The 25390-nt window shown below is 42.4% G+C and overlaps 1 protein-coding gene across 2 annotated transcripts in view; it reads left to right on the top strand.

Annotated features, from left to right (window-relative positions):
- Positions 1 to 25390, top strand: part of LOC106581863 (TNF receptor-associated factor 3 interacting protein 1) — a 41240-nt gene that overhangs the window by 6140 nt on the left and 9710 nt on the right. The window contains exons 2-14 of one of the 2 annotated variants that reach the window (XM_014164289.2): positions 2159 to 2227; positions 6608 to 6769; positions 7570 to 7698; positions 7967 to 8392; positions 8514 to 8588; positions 13166 to 13189; positions 13371 to 13446; positions 13595 to 13612; positions 13828 to 13912; positions 16364 to 16456; positions 16725 to 16863; positions 18506 to 18542; positions 18689 to 18765. In XM_014164289.2, coding sequence (XP_014019764.1) covers positions 2159 to 2227; positions 6608 to 6769; positions 7570 to 7698; positions 7967 to 8392; positions 8514 to 8588; positions 13166 to 13189; positions 13371 to 13446; positions 13595 to 13612; positions 13828 to 13912; positions 16364 to 16456; positions 16725 to 16863; positions 18506 to 18542; positions 18689 to 18765 — 1410 coding nt within the window. Of the gene's footprint in view, positions 1 to 2158; positions 2228 to 6607; positions 6770 to 7569; positions 7699 to 7966; positions 8393 to 8513; positions 8589 to 13165; positions 13190 to 13370; positions 13447 to 13591; positions 13613 to 13827; positions 13913 to 16363; positions 16457 to 16724; positions 16864 to 18505; positions 18543 to 18688; positions 18766 to 25390 lie in introns of both variants that reach the window. The other variant, XM_014164288.2, reaches the window with a different exon arrangement.

Below are 25390 nucleotides of genomic sequence, written 5' to 3'. Positions count from 1 at the left end.
AGTTCATCTGTACAAACAATAGTACGCAAGTATAAACACCATGGGACCCCGCAGCCGTCATACCGCTCAAGAAGGAGAGGCGCTTTCTGTCTCCTAGAGATTAACGTACTTTGGTTTGAAATGTGCAAATGAATCCCAGAACGACAGCAAAGGACCTTGTGAAGATGCTGGAGGAAACAGGTACAAAAGTATCTATATCCACAGTAAAACGAGTCCTACATCGACATAACCTGAAAGGCTGCTCAGCAAGGAAGAGCCACTGCTCCAAAACTGCCATAAAAAAGCCAGACTACAGTTTGCAACTGCACATGAGGACAAAGATTGTGCTTTTTGGAGAAATGTCCTCTGGTCTGATGAAACAAAAATATAACTGTTTGGCCATAATGACCATCGTTATGTTTGGAGGAGAAAGGGGGAGGCTTGCAAGCCGAAGAACACCATCCCAACCGTGAAGCATGTGGGTGGCAGCATCATGTTGTGTGGGTGCTTTGCTGCAGGAGGGACTGGTGCACTTCACAAAATAGATGGCATCATGAGGCAGGAAAGGTATGTGGATGTATTGAAGCAACATCTCAAGACATCAGTCAGGAAGTTAAAGCTTGGTCACAAATGGGTCTTCCAAATGGACAATGACCCCAAGCATACTTCCAAAGTTGTGGCAAAATGGCTTAAGGGCAACAAAGTCAAGGTATTGGATTGGCCATCACCAAGCCCTGACCTCAATCCTATAGGAAATGTGTGGGCAGAACTGAAAAAGTGTGTGCGAGCAAGGAGGCCTACAAACCTGACTCAGTTACACCAGCTCTGTCAGGAGGAATGGGCCAAAATGTACTCAACTTATTGTGGGAAGCTTGTGGAAGGCTACCCAAAACATTTGACCCAAGTTAAACAAAGTAAAGGCAATGCTACCAAATACTAATTGAGTATATGTAAACTTCTCACCCACTGGGAATGTGATGAAAGAAATAAAAGCTGAAATAAATCATTCTCTCTCCTATTATTCTGACATTTCACATTCTTAAACTAAAGTGGTGATCCTAACTGACCTAAGACAGGGAATTTTTACTAGGATTAAATGTCAGGAATTGTGAAACTGAGTTTTTAAATGCATTTTGCTAAGGTGTATCTAAACTTCCGACTTCAACTGTGTGTGTGTGTGTGTGTGTGTATATATACATATACTTTTTTTTTTTTTTTTCTAGCTCTGAGTCTGTCACACATTGTCCTTCTGCTTGTTTGATGGCTCTGCAGAAGTTGTAGCAGGACTTGTACTTATTCGTGTCCTAAGCCGTAGCCTCGGAGTTGAGGGCCAGGCAAGAGTAATTCAGTGTTTGTAAATAAAGAAAGAAATTCAATATATATTTGTTTTACATTCTTTGGGGAGAACCCTGGAATGACCCAAAAGGCTTCCCCTGGTAGAGGGTTTGCTAGTGGCTGGGTCTGTGCCACAGGCTATACCAAAGAAAGAATATCCAGGCAAAGAATATCCAGGCAGAGCAGCCTTTACAAAACTACATCACCTGGACACAACACACTTTCTCAAGAGTGTGAGGTCTTAGGTAATTCAGGGTTAGTTGCTTTTGACCACGTGCTGTTCCCACAAGCAGCAGAGTTGAGTACACTCTTTAACCCCATTCAATAGGTAGTCTGTTGTCTCTTTCTAACTCCTTCAGTTCAGTTTGTTTCACCTTTCAGTATATGCTCATACATATTTGATTAAGTGTGTTAGCAAGCGTGACTCCATTGTACTGATTATCCAAGTGTTTTCCCCCACTGAATCTAATTGTAATAAAGTTAAACTAGGACATAGGCCTAGTGGCTAGCGCTCTGCTGTGTTGACCAAAACTTCCACTTCCATACTGTAGCAGTAAAAAAAAATAGCCCCTGTGTTAGGCTACTGGAATTGTCTTTAAAATCATAATGGGGTAACCACTGAGCAGGCTCAACTTGCCCGGCTGCCATAAATTGGCCATCTTTCACTTAAACAATGGGGATGAACCAACCAGAAAGAGGGTTTCTGGATATGAGTTTTAAAAAAATAGCCTGGGGCAACTTGAGAGCAGGCACAACTTGCCTGACTGCTCAGTTCACTTGCCCCTGACAATAGACCAACCTTTAACGTCAATCCCTGCAATGCATTCTATCCTCTCTCCTACAGGTGATCCGGACCACTGGCTTCATGAAGGGACTCTATCTAGAGACAGAGATGAAGTCAGACAATGTGAAGGTAAGACATTTCCTCCATTTGATTACTTGATGGAGGTCATTTGTGAAACTCAAGAACAGATTGTTGCAATAGGCCCCCTGCCTATGAATATGTTGCTTTGGCCTAATTGTTATACTCCAGTGTGACAGATCTAGTGAGTTATTGTCTATTGAGCAGTTATTATGAAATAAATGATACATAGCCTAGCGCTTAGGCCTATCCCATACAGGTATTGCTCTGTGAGCTGGTAATGAATCAGCTGGGGGCTTTTTAACACTGAGTGAATAGATATCATCTCACTGAGTTTGTGTGCTTCTGCCCACACTTTGTGTGTGTGTCACTTCCAGCAACCAGCCTGGGTGTGAAAAACATCCAGCCATGACACGACATGATGACATGAGCGTAACCCATGACAGCCCCGTGTAGCTATATAACCTAGAGTGGCCAGTGGGCTGTGACTCGGGCCTTATCAGAGAGGTGGCGTAACACCGTACTGTTGTGTGTTATCAGACCACTGGCTGACCTCGGATAAGTATCGGGGTGAGTGTTTGCGTGACAACCCATTTTCTCACACAAGAGAGCAGGAGACTGTAAACAAATAGGGTGGCCTTGTCCTCCAAACTCACCTGAGATCAGTTTCAGAGAGACCACCTGTAATTGGTTGAGCTTGCACAGACAATTAAAACCCTTTAATGCGTACGATCACATTTGTGTGGTTGAGTGGTCCTGCAGCATACCAAATACGTGATTGGAACAGTAGCAACAGAACGTATGATGCAACAAATGTGTCTAAACAGCATTGTTGTCTGAAAATCATCTAAACAATGTTTTGTACTGATGGGAAATAAAGGTCTTCACAAATTTATTCCTCAATTTCACCTTTTTATTGTAAAAGGTAAATTCAAAATTCATCATCCAAGCCTCACATGAAACAGATCCACAGCCAAACTCATTCCATAAACCAGTCTAAAAACAAAACAGTTTGCGCTGACAAAAAAACTAAACACAAGTTAGCGACCTAACAACTAGACTTGTTTACAATGTACCATATCTCTGGTGAGCACAATGGAGAATTGTAATATTGTTGTAATACGTGTCAGCTAAGCTAACAGCAGCTAAATTATTTTGGAGAGCTGTGAGTGCTATCATATAAAAAATATTGTTGCATTTACAACTTGTCTAAGTCCTATCGTCAACTGATTTCAGCCAGTGTATGGCTGTGGATTGACTGCATTGTTTTGAATGAAGTGTTGGCGTATTGGCAGTTATTTAGAAACATTTATGGAAATAAAACTTTCTGGCTAGCTAACAAACAAACGTACAGGGCAGATAAATTCTTCAAATTCATAATTTTACACTCTCTTATCACAGCACTGGCAAACCATGGTTGACCAACTCCCTGACCAAAATGGCTGACCTTTATTCCATCTTAAGAATGTTCATGTCCGTTCTAGTATTCTTATTCCTAATTCTATGAAAGAGACACTCTTGTCTCTGGCTCGTCCACTGCTCTTTCTCTCAGGCCTTTAAATGTCAGCTGTGTTGTGAAATCCAGGTTCTGGAGAACTTGGGGGCTGAACGGTGATAACAGAGCACCCTGCTTGATATCAGTTATCACTAAGCCCAGGTTACTTTAGTGGCCAGCATAATGTTACACTGTTGGCATGGAGCTTAGGTTGTAGTCTCAACTGTGCCTTTCTGGGAACAGATCACAGATGAGGACACCGTTTTGGAATGGGCTGTCTGTACAGTGTAACACCCTTAGTTCCATTATGCGTCGGTGTGTAACTAGAAAAGGTTGGGATTTCCCTCAAGTGCACATGGTGGAAAGGGGTACTTCATATTGTTCGGTTTCTCACACACACACACACACAGTCTGCATGAACTCTCCAGTAGTCATGTGTACTATGATATCAATGGAGGGCGCACATGAGAAAAAGTATGTAAAGAACCAAGACTCAGCAGTAAGGGCTGTTGCGGTCATGGAATTTCTATTCACGGTAATTGGCCAGGACCGTGAGGCTCGTAATCTAACGCCTGCCTCAGATTACCTGTAGAACACCAAAGTGTGTCGTTAGAAGCACTTTATACACACAAGATCTCCGCTAAACAAAGAAACACACGGTTTATCCATCTCTCTCTGACCGCTGATAACTTCAGCACAAAGTTGCCTAGAAATACAAGGTTGCCAATGACTTTGCAGTTGATGCAAACAAGCGACATATAAAAAAAAAACTAAAATATGCTTCAAATGAAAACCAGGATGGCTACGTTTAAAATATAAACAGTATTGAAATACATTTCATGTTCAATCAATTGAGTTCTATTTGCTAATTTATAGGCTACTGTCTGGAATTTGTCTCAATATATTTCATGATGTGTAGCCTGACGTGCGCAATGATGTGCCAAATCTGTGATTTTATTGCATTTTTATTGGGTAAGCATTAGAATGATTTCTCTCTAGGAGCTGATCCGTCATCAGTGTTATGAAATAATTCTAATGTTAAGGAAAGATTTGAATTGTGAAAGCCGATCCGAGAGCAGCGCCCACATTTTTTTCCTAACTATAATCGTAATAACAATTTGAATGGCAAAAACTTTGCTGCCATAGGAATACAAGGCATAGAACGGGGTTCCCTATATTCAAGTCAAGGATGGCATAATGGGAGGACTGGCGAGTGTACCCAAAGCAGGAAGCATACCCATGTTCTGTGATTTTTATTTTTCAACTAAACTGACATTACAAAAAATACATTCCATTGCATGAGCCACATCAGTTAACCCCTTACACTCGTGTGAATTGCCCTACATGGATAGGGCTAAAATGAAATCTTTCTTACAGAAGAAATATGGAACGCATATGCTTAACCATGGTAGCAATTAAAAGGGAGCATTTTGGAGATTATGGGGAAATTATTACACTAAAGCTGAGGACAGTTCACAAGACTAAATCCAAACATTACTCTGTTGATTTTATGTGCAATTTACATTTAGTACTTTTTGCCGCATTTGTTGATAGCGAAATCTGGATTTCAGTAACATAATACGAATGTTCTTGGAAAATGTGGGGTAGGTGCAACATAAGACAAAAGGTTGACACGGGTTTGAGTGATAGGTGTAAGTGGTGTTTCCAAGTTGCCACATTCCTCTCCAAAGTGTGCACAGTTCCTAAGTCATTTCAATGCACTTATGACTCAATGTTTTGAGTCTTCAACTATAAGGTGATTATTAAAAAAAAATCTAATATGTCATCTATTTTTTTTTTTTTTTTGCTCTCCTACCTATACCTTTTTGAGGAACTAGATCAAGCGCACTTGTCGTTTTTTTTATGTTGTTGTTTGGAACACAGCCCTGAACACAGACCGTTACACAATTACTCTTGTTGTTGATGCAATCCTAAGAAACGGGCATAATTTGAAAGCTTGTTCTATTGCCAACATAACTAGCTAAATGATAAAGTATGATCTTAGTGCTAGGCTTTCACAACGCAATTCAGAGAAGCCGATTGTAGTTTTGGTTTGTGTATAGAATGGATTCACGAGTGCATTTAGATGTGTGGTCCTCTGCAAATTTCCTACACAGTACAACAAACGGGCTCATTCTGTTCAGGACAACCCCAGGGTGTGACGCCAGGTTATCTTGTAACTAACTACATCAAGCGTAGTGATCATAAACTTTGACACTGTATAAAGTATTACATCAGTTTTATGATATGGAGCTGTGAAGTGCCCGTTTGGCTTGCTTGTATGACATCAAAGTGGTATGTATTATAACCCTCAACGTCTCATCGTTCAAAATATGTTGAGTCCTCGTAATTTGCAGCTTTTCCCCTCACTCAGAAAACAAAAAATGTGCTAAAGTTGCCCAGGTAGCGGGAGGGATTCGGGAAGCTTCTTGTCGCAAGTGGTGCTCAAATTCAGAACGTCTGTCAGTCAAAACCCATACAGAGCTGTGAAGCGGAGACCCTGAGCTCTGACGTCCTGTATAGCATGTAACTGTACAGCCACTGCATTTTCAACCCGTATACGGTTAGGAGTGTAAAGGGCTACCATCATTTGATTGAACATTCTACATTACCATGGAAATTATTGCGTCACAATACCAGGCAGCCAGTGCACGTGTGTACCCATTAGTTTAATAGTCAAATTGCTAGGGTTAGCGGTTCCAAGCCCGTTCTATTAAAGTTTTCTTAAATGGTTCTGACGTTTTATTTTAATTTCATGACTGTCTTCATCCATAACAGTCGTTTATACGATAATTGAGCCAGACCTACTCAGCGGTTTTGTTATGCTAACCTCAGAGGAGAGAAAAAAAACATTCTCATTGGATGATGGTCTTAAAGTAGTTGTTCTCAGTCTCTCTCTCTCTCTCTCTCTCTCTTCTCCCCCCCCCTCCCTGCAGGATAAGGATGCTAAGATGGTGTTCCTGCAGAAGGCCATGGACGTGGTAATGCTGGTGAGCGGCGAACCCCTGTCGGCCAAGCCGGCACGCATCGTAGCCGGCCACGAGCCTGAGAAGACCAATGAGCTGCTGCAGGCTATAGCCAAGTGCTGCCTCAACAAGGTCGGTCTGCTTGGAATGATCCACGTTCATGTACACAAACACACAAACACACACACGGTCCGCAAAACGGCCAAAGCAACATACTGTAACATTGCCCCAAATACATTTTACATAGACAGGAGAGGGCACTTCTCCCAGACATTGTAAAGAACACAAGATGGGCTAATTCTTGCTGCAAGTACTTTGAATGGTCGTTTCTGGCGTACATGCACACTGGTGGAAAAAAAATGTCACATCAACATTAAAACAGAGTAATCCAGATAAAGGTCATGCATGTTTACGCACACTACTGGAGCTCCTGGGTCTGAAGAGGATCAGTCTAGTACATTTTAATTGGACCCTGGAGACAGCCAGTGTAAATAAAGGGCTTCGAGCTCAGGGGAGCTCTGCCATGCCTCCCTGAGGTTTCATTGTAGCAGACTGTTCATACACATGTAGATTAATCGAGTAGCTAGCATACACAGCATTGATTGTAACAAGGACCACAATGGAAATAAGTCTGTAGACTTTGTGTTTTTAATCCTCAATAATGTATGTATTGTTGTACTCGAATGGCTGAGGCAACTAGATATGTATGCTACATATGTCTTTAAAAAATGTATTCAATTCATTATTGACAGACAGGTGTGCAGGTTATTCTGGACAAAGATTGATGTGTGCTAGTAATCTGCACTCCCCTTACAATACATCACCTAGAAAGAAAATGAAAATCCCAATAAACAGACTTCATGAAAATGTACACAGTATGGTAGAATGTGAGTTAACGATCATGACTGTCCCCTGTGTCATGTCGTCCCCAGCTGTCCAGTGAGGAGGCAGTGAAGCGGGTGCTGGCAGGGGACAAGCTGGACCCCAAAGGGAAGGCCAGCACCTCCCGTTCCCAGGACAAGGAGAACCGGGAGGGACGAGAGCGCCACAGAGACCGAGAGGTGAGACCAGACACCTAGAACTCATCGAGTGGACAAGACTTATCCCCTCAGACCATTCTAATTCTATGGATGAGAATGCCAGACACGGATATCTGTCACCACTAGTTTTTGTCATTCAAAAACCGGTTTTTCTTTTCAACTTTAACCTCTAACTGCCTCTAGACTAGTCATACAGGGGCCGTACTGCTGTGACTGTTTATTTTACCACAATGTGTTGAGGCTGGCGGGGATGGTGACATAATGCAAATGTGTGTGTGTGTCTCCCCAGGAGAGGAAGGAGATACGAGAGCACAGCGTCGGTGGAGGCCTGGAGCCGAAGGACCTGGACCAGCCCAAAGAGCAGGAGGACAGGCGGGGCAACAAGGAGAAGGAGCCCCACCGTGAGGGAGAGAGGTCGGAGAAGGCCCGTGAACGAGACCGGACCAAAGACCGTGACAAGGACAAGAGCCGGGACCGAGAGAGGGACAAAGACAAGAGAAGAGAGAAAGACAGGGAACGAGACAAGGAGAGGGAGAAGGACGGAGAGAAGAGCAAAGACAAGGAGACACACAGAGCGAGAGACCGATATAGGGATAGGGAGGAAGATGGAGACAGGGATAAACGGCGAGACAAGGGAGAAAGGGAGAAGGCGAGAGAGACCAGACACAAACAGGGGGAGGAGAAGACCAAGGTGCCAGAGAAAAGCGACAAAAAGGTAGAGCATGTCAGTCATTCCATGGCTTTGTCCCATTTAAATCCTTAATGTAACAGTAGTAATTGAATGTTAGTTAATATGAACACGTGTTTCTATGAGATCTGTGTGTGTGTGTTTTTAGGCCAGAGCGTCAGAGGAGTCAAAACACCGACCACATCCAGAGGAGCCCAGTAAAACGACCAAACTTGAACCAGTGGTAAGCTCTCCCCTCTCTCCTATGAGCAGTATCTACTATTGTCAGTCATAATTTTGGTGCGCGTAGAAAGGAGTCATGAGTAGGGTTCTGGCGTTCATTACATTTTGTCAGCCGGTTATTGTCATGCAAAAGGCTGCCGGTCTCATGGTAATTGAATGTTAGTTAATATGAATATGGTTAGCACCACTCATACAAGCTGCATACAAGCCTCTGATCAGCACATTTTGGTACATTTACAAATTCTATTAAATCAATGGAATATACACCAAGTATGGGAAACCAAGTGAAATCTGTTCGGGAACAACGATCATAACATGTATTCACAACTAAACATATTTCATTAAGCTCCCGAGTGGCGCAGCGGTCTAAGGCACTCCATCTCAGTGCTAGAGGCGTCAATACAGACCCTGGTTCGATTCCAGGCTGTATCACAACTGGACGTGATTTGGAGTCCCATAGGGTGGCGCACAGTTGGCCCAGCGTCATCCGGGTTAGGGTTTGGCCGCAGTAGACCGTCATTGTAAATAAGAATTTGTTCTTAACTGACTTGCCTAGTTTTAAATGTAAAAAAAGAAAAGCTGTTGACAGCCCCTCTCTCTGTGTGCCGAAGAAAGGAGAGAGTAGAGGAGATGTGGTGAGATATTCTGTAGTTAAAGGTAATGTGCCAGTTGTAATTGTGAAGAGAAAAAAAAGTCCTATTACTAGGCTATTCAAAATCTAAAACAAATTCACTATAATTGTTGGATAAATCTGAATGAGTTTAATGTAGGCTAGACCAACTATGTACCAAAGATATCTTAAATCAGTATTTTTTTAAATGTTTTTCTGCCATGTGTAATATACGGTTGGCTATGTATTGTATAACGACACAATCATTATTTTAATTCTGGATTTTTTTCGGGCTCATATATATATTTATATATAGGCCTATGGTTATGCATAATCTCTAATATGCATATGGGTGTTTTTGAATTATCACCTTAGAACGAAATGGACAGATCTTTCTGTTAGGCTTTGAAACAACATCCACGAGGACCATGTTTTAAACTCAGTTTCAACCTATTGTTGAACTTCTTTCTTCAAATTGATCAATCACAGTGAGTTTTAAAAGCACATACTGTTTTGATAATGAGTGTTTGATGTGATTTTCGAATGCGTTTGCATTGATGTCAGAGTGGATAGAGGGACAATAGAGCCCTGAGTACCAGGCCATTAGTGACCTGATGATCGTTAGCGAGTTGGCTACTACAAACACATTTTTTACTGCAGTTATGACTCATGACTGCCAGTGTGGCGGTAATGGGGTCAACAGCCCTAGTCATGAGTGCATTCAAGTGGTGTGTGTGTGTGTGTGTGTGTGTGCCACTGAAAATTTGCTTTAACAATAGACAAACGTAGGCTCTTTCTGTTCAGAACAACCCGGGGTACGACGCCATGTCATCTTGTAACTGTACATCAAACATCGTGTTCACAAACGCTGACACTGTATATCAGCGGTCCCCAACCCCCGGGTCGCGGACCGGTACCAGTCCGTGGGTCATTTGGTACTGGGCCGCAGAGAAAGAATAAATAGCTTACATTTATTTCCGTTTTATTTATTATCTGAGTCTGAACGATGTTTATTTTGAAAAATGACCGGATTCCCTCTGTTACATCCGTTACTCTTGACGCTTGTCTCGGTCACGTGATACGTTGCCGCTAAAATTAAACCCACAAGCTAGCAAAATGAGTAAAAAAACAAACGTCTTTGGAAAGTTTCTTTGCGAAGTGGAAAAGGCCCAGTGAGGAGACAGAAGAAGATCCTACGACTTCCAAGAAAAAGAAAGCTGCATTTAACAGACAATACCAGGAGTCTTACTTAAAATATGGATTTATCGCGACAGGTGATTCCCGCGCACCAAGCCCGCTCTGCATAATATGCGGCGACCGGCTCTCTGAGGCAATGAAGCCTTCAAAACTGCTTCGCCACTTGGAGACCAAGCACCCTGCATTAAAAGACAAGCCTTCGGAGTATTTTGAAAGAAAAAAGCATGAACAAGTAGGACAGAAGCAATTACTGAGGGCCACCACAACAAATGCGAGTGCACTGAGAGCCTCATACTTGGTGGCTAATCGTATTGCTAAGGCTAAGAAGCCATTCACCATTGATGAAGAATTGATCCTGCCCGCCACTAAAGACATTTGCCGTGAACTTCTAGGAGAGGCTGCGGTTAAAAAGATAGCACAGGTGCCTCTTTCGGCTACCACCGTCACTCGGCGCATTGAGGAAATAGCAGAGGATATTGAGACACAATTGTTGGAGAGGATTAATACATCACCGTGGTACGCACTCCAGGTTGACGAGTCTACAGATATTGACATCAAGGCAATATCTTTATCAGGAGGATGTGCATGAGGATATGTTATGTGCACTATCGTTGCCGACCAAAACCACAGCCGCAGAACTATTCAAGTCGCTGGATGATTATAAATCAGGAAAACTGAAATGGTCCTTTTTGTGTCGGCATATGCACAGATGGAGCTGCTGCCGTGACCGGCCGGCTGTCTGGTTTAACTACTCGGATTAAGGAGGTTGCACCTGAATGTGAGTCTACGCATTGTGTCATTCACAGGGAAATGCTGGCTAGCCGAAAAATACCACCAGAACTTAACAGCGTATTGAATGATGTCGTTAAAGTTATTAACCACATCAAAGCACATGCCCTTAACTCACTCTTGTTCGAGCAGCTTTGTGAGGAGATGAACGCGGAGCACAGACACCTTCTCTTATACACAGAAATAAGACGGTTATCCAGAGGTAGATCGCTGTCCAGAGTGTTTGAATTACGAGAGCTGCTGCAAAGATTTCTCTCAGGAAAAAAAAGTCACCGCTGGCAGCACATTTCAGTGACGAGGAATGGGTCGCAAAACTCGCTTACTTGTGCGACATATTCAACCTGCTCAATGAACTCAATCGGTCACTTCCGGGGAAAATGACATCTGTCTTCAAGTTGGCAGATAAAGTAGCTGCATTTAAAGCCAAACTGGATTTGTGGGGACGGCATGTGAAGAGGTATATTTGACATGTTTCAAACATTCGCAGGGATTTTGGAAGAGACTAAGCCCGAGCCTTCGTTGTCCCAGCTGGTGCATGATTACCTGTCTTTGCTTTTAAAAGAGTTTGAGCGCTACTTCCTAACCACAAAAGACCCACGAACTGCCAAGGAATGGATCCGCGACCCATTTGTCAACAAACCAGGTGAATCCAGCATGTCTATGCAAGAAGAAGATCAACTGCTGGAGATCTCAAATGACGGCGGCCTTAAAAGTATGTTCGAGACAACAACTCTGCCGGTGTTCTGGATTAAAGTCACGGCAGAATACCCTGAGATCGCCACAACGGCACTGAAAACCCTGTTGCCATTTCCGACATCCTATTTGTGTGAAGCGGGATTTTCTGCAGTGACAGCAACCAAAACTAAATTACGGAGTAGACTGGACATAAGCAACACACTTCGGGTGTCATTGTCTCCCATTACCCCTAGATGGGACCGTCTCGTTGCAGAGAAACAAGCTCAGGGCTCCCACTGATTTTAGCGTTATGGTGAGTTGTATTTTTCATGCACTTTATATTTGTTTTTGTGTTGTATCTTATTTTGAAGGCATGTTTAAACGTTACCATAGCGACCAGAGAGTGTTAGGGGGCAGAGAGGATGTTACTCATGTTATGTTGTTGGTGCGATGTTACGAGGACGCTGCTAATAAAGTTGCATACGAGTACACAGTGGATTCACGTTTATTATTATATTTAAAAAATACCACCGTTTTTATGCCGGTCGTATCATTTTATTTTGTGTATTTATCCGCCACACCTTAAAGGCCGGTCCGTGAAAATATTGTCTGACATTAAACCGGTCCGTGGCCCAAAAAAGGTTGGGGACTGCTGATCTACAGCACTCTTCATTCAGTAAAAGAGGTCAAACCACCAGAGATGGAAAAAGAAGTCTCCACATTTTCTCAGACGGCTATAGACTATCACTACATTCATGGACTGATGTTGAATGTGCTTTAGTTGTGTGACAGATTTGACTTAGCTACCATAGACCACTCGTCCTAGTACCGCATGGCCATAGACCAGGATGAAATTGCCATCCATTTGGCCTTTTACATATTAGAGAATATTATATTATACTCATGTAGGCTATTTCTATGGTGCTATCAGTGTGATAATGGTTGATTTCTGTGCTCCTTGCCACTGGAAGCTTCCACTGGAGCCTATTGATACAGCTGAAGAGGTATCTCTTCCATGACCGTCTAGCCTAATGCTCCCTAGTCTAGCTCGCTAGAGCTATAAAGCATAGACCTGGGAAGGGTAAACTGGGTAGTATGGTATGAGTGTTTTCCGTGGGAGTTTACTACGATTGCCTAGCGTAGCTGGTCATGCCATGCTTTGGAAATAGTGCTATGCCATTTACCATAGGAGGTTGGTTTCCTACCGCTTTACTTCCATTGTAGCGCCGTTTGGTGGAAGTTTCGGACACGCCTGGATTAAATTGCTAATCTATTGTTTACCCTATGTTTTCTTTCTTTTTTTATAGGCCGCAGAAGTCACAGACAAACAGGTAACCTCTTATTTTCAAAACGGGGCTGCCTATGTCCTTCTTTTTCTAAGAATGACCCTGCATGTTTATAAGTGTGTGTGCACTTATAAACATGAATGGGACACACTTATTCAGTCATCCTCTCTTCTACTCTCCTCCTCCATCTCTCTTCCTTTCTCTCCTCCTCCCTTCCTCTCCTCAGTCTGACAATCCAGCCAGAATACCCCGGCCTTCATCTGCTAAGGGGCAGAGGCGCATGCCCAAAGCAGGAGTCCAAGGTAAAAACCCCTCTCTCCAGCCCCTCTGCTCCTCTCAAATATCCCAGCCTTCTAGCCTTTCACTAAAGTCATACTTCTGTTTACACGATAATATGAGTAGAGAAATAAAAAAAATCCAATACTTTTTTTGTCGCCTATTTTCCAGAAGAGTCTGACGGTGAAGGAGGTGAGTATTTCTCTCACTGCACATATACCTTCTCTCAGTAGATGGCGCTGGTGTGTCTTTTTCATTTAGTGATCCAGGGTGGACATTTTTATGCGTCTCTGTTCTATAAGCCCTAGCCATCAGCATTTCTTGCTATCAAGTCCATCGATTGTAAGTTCCAATGAAAGATGTGAGAAGGTGTGTTCTCATGTCAGCATCATGTTGTGTTGTTGTAGATGGAGACACTCCGTTGGCAGAGAGGCCAGTCCCCCTGGAGAACGGCGATGCCACAGACGCAGTGCCAGCCCACATGGCCCACAGGTCTGTGTGGTGTTTGACAGTTGATTTAAGCAAATTAGCAGGGTTTGAGGGCCATGGGCTAACATTTTTTTTTTTGGTCAACCAGCCACTGTTTCAGGTCGATTTAAAAAAATAAAAATCTACTAGCCACTCAGATTTCTTTTACCAGCAAAAATATTTTTGGGTCCATAATTACATTAAAAAAAACTGATGACCAACCATGCTTTGTAATGTTTCTAAAACAAGAAATGTATTAGTAAGAAAGTAATTTCATTTTAACCAAAATATCAGATGAGACAAAATGTTCAGCTGCTCCTTTAAGGGCGGTAGGTTACCGTGGTAAGGGGGGCCACTCAAGTTGTCTGTGTGTGTGAGATTTTGGAACTGACTAGTAGTAGATGCGTCTCTTTATCAGTTGAAGCAGCAGACTCAAACGAACATGGAAAAACAACCAAGCTTATGAACAAAACATTTTAAATAGTCAAGAAATATGAGGACAGTCTTACTTTTGTAGACTTTCGAGGAAATTAGACCAACTGTTAAGCCTGTGTGCAGCGCCTCCAAAAATAAATCTACCAGCACTTAACTCACTGCGCACAGCTCCCCAGCCATGCGGTGTTGCAGTTATGAAACAAAACTTCAGAAATACTTTGAAAACAGCTACTGCAGCATTTCTCTGCTATAAATCACAACTTGCACATGTGCCCTTACTTGGCTTTTGACATGTAATACTCGCAATGTAGAGCCCTGCAAATTGACCACCCACCTAAGTGGCTTGTGAAATAGACATTCGTACCCGCCAATACCTAAAATCTACCCACATTTGTCAAGTGTTAATTGTATGCCCTGTTGAGGGCACCGCTCAATTTGCACAGTCAGCAACAATTGAAATGGTCTCTCCCATAACCTCACTGCTTAAAACTGAAGTTTTGGCCAATTTCTTCTCGGTGGGATAGAAAGAGTTTCGAAACATGCTACAAAAACAGAACTCCATTCACTGATGCGAACCCTCCACTTTCTCCTTTTTGATCAACCGCTGCACTCAATGGGTGCACTTAACACTGTCTGTGTTCCAAATGGCACCCTATTCTCTATAGAGTGCCCAGGTCAAAAGTAGTGCACTAAATCTAGTGAATAGGGTGTCATTTGGGACGCCACCCCTGTGTATTCTCAACCCCCTCATTACATTTGATTAGCCACTTTCTCTCTCTTTTACACCACAACAAATTGCTCTGCTAGTCCCCACTCTCAATTATATTCTTCTCAGCGTAACATCAAACACATGCTATCCCATGGTAGAGTGAGTGACTGACTGAATGGTTAGTGTTGCAATTGAGGTCCCAATAGAGTAGGGTTTCTCAACTCTCGTTCTGGGGACCACTCTATTTTCATGTTCTCACTACAACCAGCTACTCCAATTAGACTGAATGAACTGGCTAGTATGTGAATAATTGTTCTAACTAAGTGCAGTAACTTTTCACACTCTCCCGATCCTGTCTATCTGTCTTTGAATATCTGTGATTCTTTGAAGATATGTGATTCCCAGAGTCTCTTGGTTAAATGGTTCTCCTGAACCAACCAATCTGATGGCTAATTCCTGGTGTTGAATTGATGCTCAATTAGAGTACAGTACAGCATACACAGTGTGTCCCAATGATCAGCTTTGAGAAACCCTGCTATATATAATAGAGGATATTGGTGAGAGAGAGTTGGGTTTACTGACTGTTAAATGACTTTCCAGGTGAACAAAAAAGAGAGCAGTCGAGGATAGCCTAGTGGTTAGAACATTGGACAAGTAACTGAAAGGTTGCGAGTTCAAATCCCCGAGCTGACAAGGTACAAATCTGTCGTTCTGCCCCTGAACAGGCAGTTAACCCACTGTTCCTAGGCCGTCATTGAAAATAAGAATTTGTTCTTAACTGACTTGCCTAGTTAAATAAAGGTAACATAAAAAATAAATAAATATATAGTCTATCATAAATCAAGTTGGTTTAATACAAGTTGCAACATGAAAAACAGCCTCCAGCATAGAACATGTCTAACAGGCCCTCTAATCACATAGTACCAAATGTTCTGTAAATACCACCCAGAGAGGCTTGTACAAAGTCACAACAAAAGACTGTGACTTTGCCAGCTGCTACAGAATCACACAATGTTCATAAGGTCATCAATATAATATCAGTGTGCCGTCTGTTAAGTGTACCTTCAGTCTGACGTCAATCACTATCGACAGAATGAGTTTAATAAATAACAGTCTTGAGGCAAGTGACCATCAACCTGTGACACAAATTTGTGTCACAAATAGAACACTTGAAATGTGTGTCACAGAAAGGGAAAACATATAAATATGCTAAGCATTGTGTTATTTACTCTTGAGTAAATATTCACTTTATTCATCTTAAATATTCCCCATTACTCTGACTGTGGCTGATCATTCATTAGTGTGGCTTGACTTCTCATCTTCCCAACCAGCAACCGAAGGATACCTCGGCCCAACAGCGCACGGCCTGCCCCTCCTCGGTTCAAGAGGCAGGAGAGCTATGCTGACGTGACCCCAGCCGAAAGGTGACCTCCCCTCATACTTTTTACTTCCTTTGTCACTATGAATGATACAATTGTCAGCATAGCAGCACTGCATTCAGGTCACAACATTTTGGAACTTTTCGAAATGTATGATTTAGCGAAAACGTGTAGATTTAGGTGTCACATCAGCTCTATTCCATGACATTTCTATCTGCAAAGTTTCACAATGTTTAGCGACTGAACCCGGGCCCGAGAAAATGATATGTGCTTTGCTCCATTGCCTCCTCTAAGCCCTGTGTGTGTGTTGCAGGCTGACCAGTGCCAAGCTCCCGGCGGCTGTCATCATGGAGGGGAAGAAGCTCTCTGAGGATGAGGAGGAGGATGAAGATGAGCAGTTTGTGGTGGAGGAGGCTGCCCCTCCTCCCCCCGACATGCCCGACATGGAGATGGTGAGGGAGCACATACAGTTGAAGTCGGAAGTTTACATACACCGTAGCCAAATACATTTAAACTCAGTTTTTCACAATTCCTGACATTTAATCCTAGTAAAAATTCCCTGTCTTAGGTCAGTTAGGATCACCACTTTATTTAAAAAATGTGAAATGTCAGAATAACAGGAGAGAATGATTTATTTCAGCTTTTATTTCTTTTTTCACATTCCCAGTCGGTCAGAAGTTTACATACACTCAATTAGTATTTGGTAACATTGCCTTTAAATTGCTTAACTTGGGTCAAACTTTTCGGCCATTTGGAAGACCCATTTGCGACCAAGCTTTAACTTCCTGACTGATGTCTTGAGATGTTGCTTCAATATATCCACATAATTGTCCCTCCTCATGATGCTGTCTATCGTGTGAAGTGCACCAGTCCCTCCTGCAGCAAAGCACTCCCACAACATGATGCTGCCACCCCCGTGCTTCACGGTTGGGATGGTGTTCTTTGGCTTGCAAGCTTCCCCATTTTTCCTCCAAACATTACGATGGTCATTATGGCCAAACAGTTATATTTTTGTTTCATCAGACCAGAGGACATTGCTCCAAAATGTACGATCTTTGTCCCCATGTGCAGTTGCAAACTGTAGTCTGGCTTTTTTATGGCGGTTTTGGAGCAGTGGCTTTTTCCTTGCTGAGCGGCCTGTCAGGTTATGTCGATTATAGGACTCGTTTTAATGTGGCTATAGATACTTTTGTACCTGTGATTTGCACTTTTCGCACCAAAGTACTTTCATCTCTAGGAGACAGAACGCGTCTCCTTCCTGAGTGGTATGAAGGCTGCGTGGCCCCATGGTGTTTATACTTGAAGGTACCAGATGAACGTGGTACCTTCAGGTGTTTGGAAATTGCTCCCAAGGATGAACCAGACTCGTGGAGGTCTACATTTTTTTTTCTGAGGTCTTGGCTGATTTATTTTGATATTCCCATGATATTCCCATGATGTCAAGTGAAGAGGCACTGAGTTTGGAGGTAGGCCTTGAAATACATCCACAGGTACACCTCCAATTGACTAAAGTTATGTCAATTTGCCTATCAGAAGCTTCTAAAGCCATGATATTTTCTGGAATTTTCCAAGCTGTTTAAAAGCACAGTCAACTTAGTGTATGTAAACTTCTGACCCACTGGAATTGACAGTGAAATAATGTTTATAAATAATGAAATAATTATTTCACTGTTTACAGACAGTGAAATAATCTGTCTGTAAACAATTGTTGGAAAAATTACTTGTGTCATGCACAAAGTAGATGTCCTAACCAACTTGCTAAAACTATAGTTTGTTAACGAGAAATTTGTGTAGTGGTTGAAAAATGAGTTTTAATGACTCCAACCTAAGTGTATGTGAACTTCTGTATTCAACTGTGCATATCTCTCTTGTTTTACGTTATGAAAAATAGATCTGAGAATGCCGTACCTCTATTACTTTTTGCACATCCAGGCTCAAGCTCTCATGGTTCAATGTTGGAAGTGAAACATTTAGAAACATATTTCAGGCCCTAAAATGGATAACTATTATAAGTTGTATCCAAGAGAAGAGGGCATCAGCATTGTTCATTCTAAATATTTTTAATTGTTACGCCACTATTTTGTTCTTCCACAGGACCCTTCAGTGGGACTTCAAGGCGATGAGAAGCATGGTAAGCAATCTTACAAGCCAAACAATCACTTAATTTGGCCTTGTAGGTGCTAAGAATTCTAGTACGTACTTCTACAACTTGGTTTATATCAATGGGACTGTAAATTACCAACACTTTTAAAACTCCTGCACCTTGTTTATCCACAGGTGGGCTGGTGAAAAAAATCCTTGAAACCAAGAAAGACTTTGAAACATCACCATCATCTCCAAAGTCCAAAGACCAGGTAAGATGTCAAGGGTGTCCTACAGATGTAGTGATCTTGATCTCCACTAGAGGGCAATGCAATGACGCCATAACGACTGACAACTCTCATTCCTCTCCTGTGACTCAGTTCTAGATGTTTCCGTATCTCTCAATCAAACTGTTATTTCTGGAAATTCAGTACCTTAGGGATGTGGGGTTGCAAAACCGAAAGCATACAGTCTATTAGCTAAAGAAAGCATATCGCAAATGGAGTGAAGTGTAATTGCAAAAACCTATTGAAAAGTCTTGATCACTTCAGTGGAGCTAGAGAAACAACAACATAAAGTGGGTTGATTGCATCAGCGAGATGTCTCAACCCTTTGTATACTAATTTAATGCGCTCGTTTCACATTTTGTGTTTTGTAAGTGTTATTGGCTGAGAAAGTGTTGTGAAAAGCTATCTAAATTAGGCTTATCTAGTGCCAAGTCACAACAACCAGTTTGAGAGAAAGTATATAGATATATTTCTTGTTCCCATACTGACCGAATTGTATAATTTATAATGGAAAATGGATTTGAATGAACTGCATAAATTTAAAGGCCCAGTGCAGTAAAAATGTTTACTTGAAGTGAGTACAGGCTTAACTGAATGAACAACTGAGACAAAAATGCAAATTTGAAAGTTTAGTCAATAGTTTGAGAGATGGCCTTGTCTCCAATAGACGGCCCCCATAGCCAGATGCCGGGATGGCAGGTAGCCCTATGCTGGGCAGCTGGCATCGAAACTCACCAGCTGGGAAAAAGAGGTTCTGATGACAGCCTTCAGTTGGGGGAGGTGGCGGGTCGGCGATGATACTTTGCTGTAAGACGCAAGTGAGAGAAACAAGGGGTAAGCCGTCATTTAAATACATCACAAGATGTATGCCCATTAGTGAAAGGAGAGCAAGGTCATTGTGCCCATAGCAGTGGCGGTCGGTGCCGTTTAAGGTGAGGGTGGATGACTCTTTTTTTTTTTTTTTTTTATTGATTTAATTTATTTATTTTTCTATTATGAGCGTGGCCTTATTTCTATTACAGCATATTGGATCACTGTCATTCATATTCCATTCACCCAGCTCAATTTAGCATCGATAGGTTTAGGCTACTACATGATACTCAAATTTTCCCTATACCCATCATAAGGTTGCTACAACCTAGCCTATGAATGAAAGTTTACAACATAGGTGCACAGGTCGCAAGAAAAATTTGTATAGTCAAGGATGACCGTGCCATTCAATACCACCTTGCACACTCTTGCCTGCATCTAGCTGATCTAGGGTGTAATCATTAGTCCAACAGTTGCAAATGAGAGTTTCTATTGGACAAATTCAGATATGTTTATCCCTTTTTGGTTCTGTTTGCTTCCGTTTTTAAGAAACATTTTTCAACAGAATCGGCTCAGAATGTATACACCCCTGATCACACGCAAACACAGCTCACTTTCATAGCAGCCACATATAAACAGCATGATCACATAATTCCTTCTCGCATCTACGCGCTTTCCTCCTCTCACCTTTTCACTTCGCTTGTGGACTTCAGTGTACAACAAATCAGCTGTCTGTGACCAGACAAAAAAACCTTTCCTAGCCAAACCTTCATATCATAACCGTTTTCTGCTACAAACAGCCTGCATCGTTGTCACCATATTAGCTAACGTCATAGTCAACATGGCTACTAGAATCCTTTTGGTAATAGATTCATTCTCTGATCATTTGATTGGGTGGACAACATGTCAGTTCATGCTGCACGAGCTCTGATAGGTTGGAGGACGTCCTCCGAAAGTTATAATTGCTGAATTTCTATGGAAGGGGGTGAGAACCAGGAGCCTCCTAGGTTTTGTATTGAAGTCAATGTAAGCATTTTACTGTAAGGTCTACACCTGTTGTATTCGGCGCATGTGACAAATAACATTTGATTTTACAGAGTGCTGGTGAGGCTACTGTAGACCTTCATTGCAAAACAATGCGTTATTTGGTGAAGTAAATATATTTTGTATAGTTTTATCTAAAAAGCATAACTTTTCTAGTGTTTCACTTTTTTTTAATGAAATTCACTGATGGTCTTCCCCTTCCTCCTCTGAGGAGCCTCCACTGGCCCATAGGGTTTTTAGCAAGCGTTGTGAAGTTGCATTATTCAACTGTGCTCATTGGCTGTAGGGTAATAGGTGACTGACATTCTGCACGTGGCTAATTGACAGTAAAGGAGGAGGCGTGACATGACGCTGTGCTGTTGATGAGAAGATTTGTACACATCACAGACAAATTCCAGCTGTGCCCATGATAAAGGATGCAATGTGAATTATTTTGTAGGCCGAGGATAAGCATTCAGACCAGCCTTACTGATTTGAACTTATGTTAAAGGAGTGGTTTCCTATTTCTGAAGTCAATCTCTATTTTCTTTATGTAAAAGGCATGTTATAGAATGGTGCAGATACTACCTTTGTTTTTGAGAAACTTACCCCAGCTGCGATAGGCTTCGTCATTGCTCGTTGTGCACTGTGGAGGCAACTATAAGACATTAACAAAAGTTCCAAAAACACCCAAATAAAGTGTGGTCTGAAATTGACATTGAACAAAAAGTATTTAAAAAATACTGAACTATATTGAATGCTAAATTTATCTTAGAAATTTTTATTTTATACTAATACAATTGCTCAGAGAAAATCGAGCTCTTTGGTCACGCACACCTATGGTAGGTTTGGTGTTGAAATGAGAATGCATGAGCAGAAAAGAACCTCATACCTACTGTAAAATATGGTGGTGGATCTTTATGTTATGGAGCTATTTTGCTTCCACTGGTCCTTGGGCCCTTGTTAAGGTCAACGGCATCATGAACTTTACCCAGTACCAGGATATTTTAGACAAAAACCTTGTTGCATCTGCCAGGAGGCTGAAACTTGGCTGCTAGTGGATCTTCCAGCAAGACAACCCCAAGCACACCTAAAAATTCACAAAGAAATGCTTAATTGGCCACAAAATCAACATTCTGCAATGCCCATCTGTCTCCGGACCTGAAAACCATTGAAATCCTGTGGTTTGAATTGACGAGGGCAGTCCATGAGGGCAGATGAAGGATTTCAAGTATCTGGAAGGATTCTGAAAGGCGGATTGGTCTAAGATCCTTCCCAATGTGTTCTCCAATGCCATAAAACATTTTAGAAAAAGTCTGTGTCGTTATACTCGGAAGGTGAAAGGCATTGTAAACAGGGGTGTCCAATAATTTGAGAAATACATATTTTACTTGTTAAATATTGTTCTCTGAGCAATTGTATTAGTATTAAATATATATTTTTTTAAATGTAGTATACAATATACATTGAGTGTACTAAACATTAGGCACACCTTCCTAATATTGAGTTGCGCACACGTTTGCCCTCACAACAACCTCAATTCGTCGTGGGCATAGACTACAATCTGTCGAAAGCATTCCAGGGATGTTCACTTCAATGTTTCCCACAGTTTTGTCAATTTGGCTGGATGTCCTTTGGGTGGTGAACCATTCTTAATACACACGGGAAACTGTTGAGCGTGAAAAACCTAGCAGCGTTACAGTTCTTGACACACTCAAACCACTGCGCCTGGCACCTACTACCAAACCCGGTTAAAAGGCACTTACATATTTTGTCTTGCCCATTCACCATCTGAATGGTACACATACACAATCCATGTCTCAATTGTCTTAAGGCTTAAAAATCCATCTTTAACCTGTCTCCTTCCCTTCATCTACACCAGTGTTCACCAACTGGTCGATCTCCAAGGGAATCCTAGATGATCACCATACATTTCTGTAAAAACAACAAGCCCTAGCGCTGGGAAGACAGTGTTCCCATTTTTAAACCATTCATGAGTCTGAAGGTAGAACTCTGCCTACCCGGCAGGCCTGGAGAGCAAATCAAGTGCACCTATTGGCCTAGCGCTAGCCAATCAGATAGCTCAGATCAGTGTCTGCACAGTTTCCTCGAGCCATAGACTGTAAAAAAAAAAAAAGAGCCTTGAACGCACAGCAAAGTTGATACTGTGAGATTTCAAAACTTTTAAAACCATGACTAGAGAGAGACTCAACATTTACAGCAAAGAGCTTCTGTTTTTATGAGTAAGTTCATGTTTACGTTGTTATTCAGCACTGTCAACACTTTTATAAGCCATAGAATGCGCGTTCTCCTTACTTCCACTCAAGCTACAACCAGCACTGCAGCTGCAATAAATGACTATAGCAAAGTGTTCCGATAAGCTTACCCTGTTATTATTAGGGACTTGGGTCTTTTTTAATATCAAGGAATATTTCACTTTCTCTGGTCATAGGAGTAACAGCATGAATTGATGCATGAGGCAGAAATGATGCAGTGCAAGTTTCGCCATCAGCTGGAAGACTGTGTCCTCTCGGAGGGAGAGCGGCGGGACGGTGAGTCGGGTGAGAGGCAGCCTCGCCACCGCTCCTTCCCTCCCCTCAGACTGACCATCAGATGCAGACCATCAGTCCAGTTAAAAATGTAAAAAGCTAAATATGCTAACTCAACTGTGCCTTACAAGTAATCAACAAATGATCTATTACCAGTGTGATCAAATACAGTAACACATTTAAAAATATATATATATATTTCAAAATGATCTGAGAACAACATTGGCAGGGAATAGCCAGTCATAATGTACATTACATTTACATTACATTTAAGTCATTTAGCAGATAATGTATTGGGCCTATAGTCTACTGCACATACCTCATTGCTACAGAACTGGTTTTAATTGGTTAATGTGGCATAGGCTTAAGTTTTTTTAAGTAATGTTAAAAAAAAATATCTGAGCGGTAGGTCTCGACTTGCAATTTGACCCAGAAAATGATCTTGAGTCAGAAAAGGTTGGTGACCACTGATTTTGAAGTCGATGTAACCAGTGACATAAATAAGGGATCATAGCTTTCACATGTATTCACCTGGTCAGTGTATGTCATGGAAAGAGCAGGTGTTCCTATTGTTTTGTACATTCAGTGTAGCTCAGTATTTGAATGATTTTAAAACAGTAATTTTAGCTTTTTCAAGCGTGTTAATCATTTCTGATCCCACCATATGCCCTTTTAGAAACAGACACCCTCTTGATGTAGGTCTTTTAGATGTTGTACACATGAAATTGTGTCATTCCAAACTTTATCTGCAACGTTATGTTCCATTTTTGTGCGACTCTAGAGGTTTCTTCTACCAGCTGTGCTGCACAGCCTACACAGCGAAGCAGCACAGCTGTTAGAGGGGAAAGTTGCTCGAGTTGCATAAAATTGAATATCCCTTTGCGGATAAAGTTCGGAATGACACAATTTCATGTGTACAACATCTAAAGACCTACATCGCTATACTGAGAGGGTGTCTGTTTCTAAACGGACATATTTGGGTGTTTTTGGAGCTTTTGTTCATGTCTTTTGGTCTCCCCCACAGTGCACAGTGAGGAAGTCTTTTGCGGCTGGGGTAAGTTTCTCAAAAACAAGTGAAATCACAAAGTGTCTGCACCCTTCTATAACATGCCATTTACATCATTTTTAGATTTCCTTCAGAAATAGTAAACCACTCCTTTAACTACATTGCATGCCCATTGTGGGGTAATTTAAGAGTCTTCCTTAGAAAGAAATCCTCCTTTTGGGGGCACGCTGCATCCCACTACCTTCGCCTCCTGCCCTACCTCTCCCTGGGCTTCAACCATAAACTATTGTCTCCACATTTCATAATTGATAGGCTTTTCATTACTTCGAACATGACTTCCAGTCTGACGTAACGCCCTTATTGCTGCACCTCATCTGTTCCCCCGAGCGTGTTTATTGGCCAAAGGGAGCTCTCACAGTCAATATTTGGATAGTGAATCGGTGTGAAGGCCTCTTGTCCATGCTCCAGCGACGTGGGTTGTACGACTCGGCCTGTTTTGGGTGGTCCTTTCTGCCCAAGCGAGCTGCTTCCTCCGCTCTCTGCCCAGCTGACCACCCGACTCTGATGGATGCTGTATTTTCGCCCGTCACTCATGCAGAAAGGCCCTGTCTACCCCCCTTTTCCCAACCCCAGCCCTCATCCATCCCTCTTCTCCAGCGAGGTCGCCTGTCCCAGGCCAGCTGCTGATGAGCGGGAAACGGCAAGAACGAGCGCTCTCATCTCCATAGCGTGCGCCAGGCTCTGTCCTGCGTTCCGGCTCCGTCACGGGTTTAGCTCGTAGAGACTCAACAGCAGATGGAGCCCCCCATTCCCAGCTGGTCTTCGGATGGACAGCTCCCCCAACCTACACCCACCCCGATACTTCAGATTGTACTGCGGCCCCCTTGTAGTTTTTATTTCAAAATAATCAGACAGAATTTCCCTTATTCGAGGTGGGGGGGTTAGGTAGCGCATAGCGTGGCTCGTACGAGTAGACATGCATTCTATTCGGACTGCAGTGCGCCCCAGCAACCTGAGCACAGCCCACAGGGTTATCCTAATTGCAGCCGCCTCGCTTTTTGGGAATCCAGGTCCCTTGTTATAAGGCATCTAATGGGGGCTGTGTGTTGCTGGGGCACACTGCAGTCCGAATGAAAGGTATGTCTACTCGTACGGGCCAAACTTTGTGCTACCTACCCCCCCATCGACATTGCTGGCCTTGCCTTGTCAGCTGTATAAAGGA

This window comes from Salmo salar, chromosome ssa21, assembly GCF_905237065.1.
Source record: "Salmo salar chromosome ssa21, Ssal_v3.1, whole genome shotgun sequence".
NCBI lineage: Eukaryota > Metazoa > Chordata > Actinopteri > Salmoniformes > Salmonidae > Salmo > Salmo salar.
This window is presented reverse-complemented; position numbering and strand designations above follow the sequence as displayed.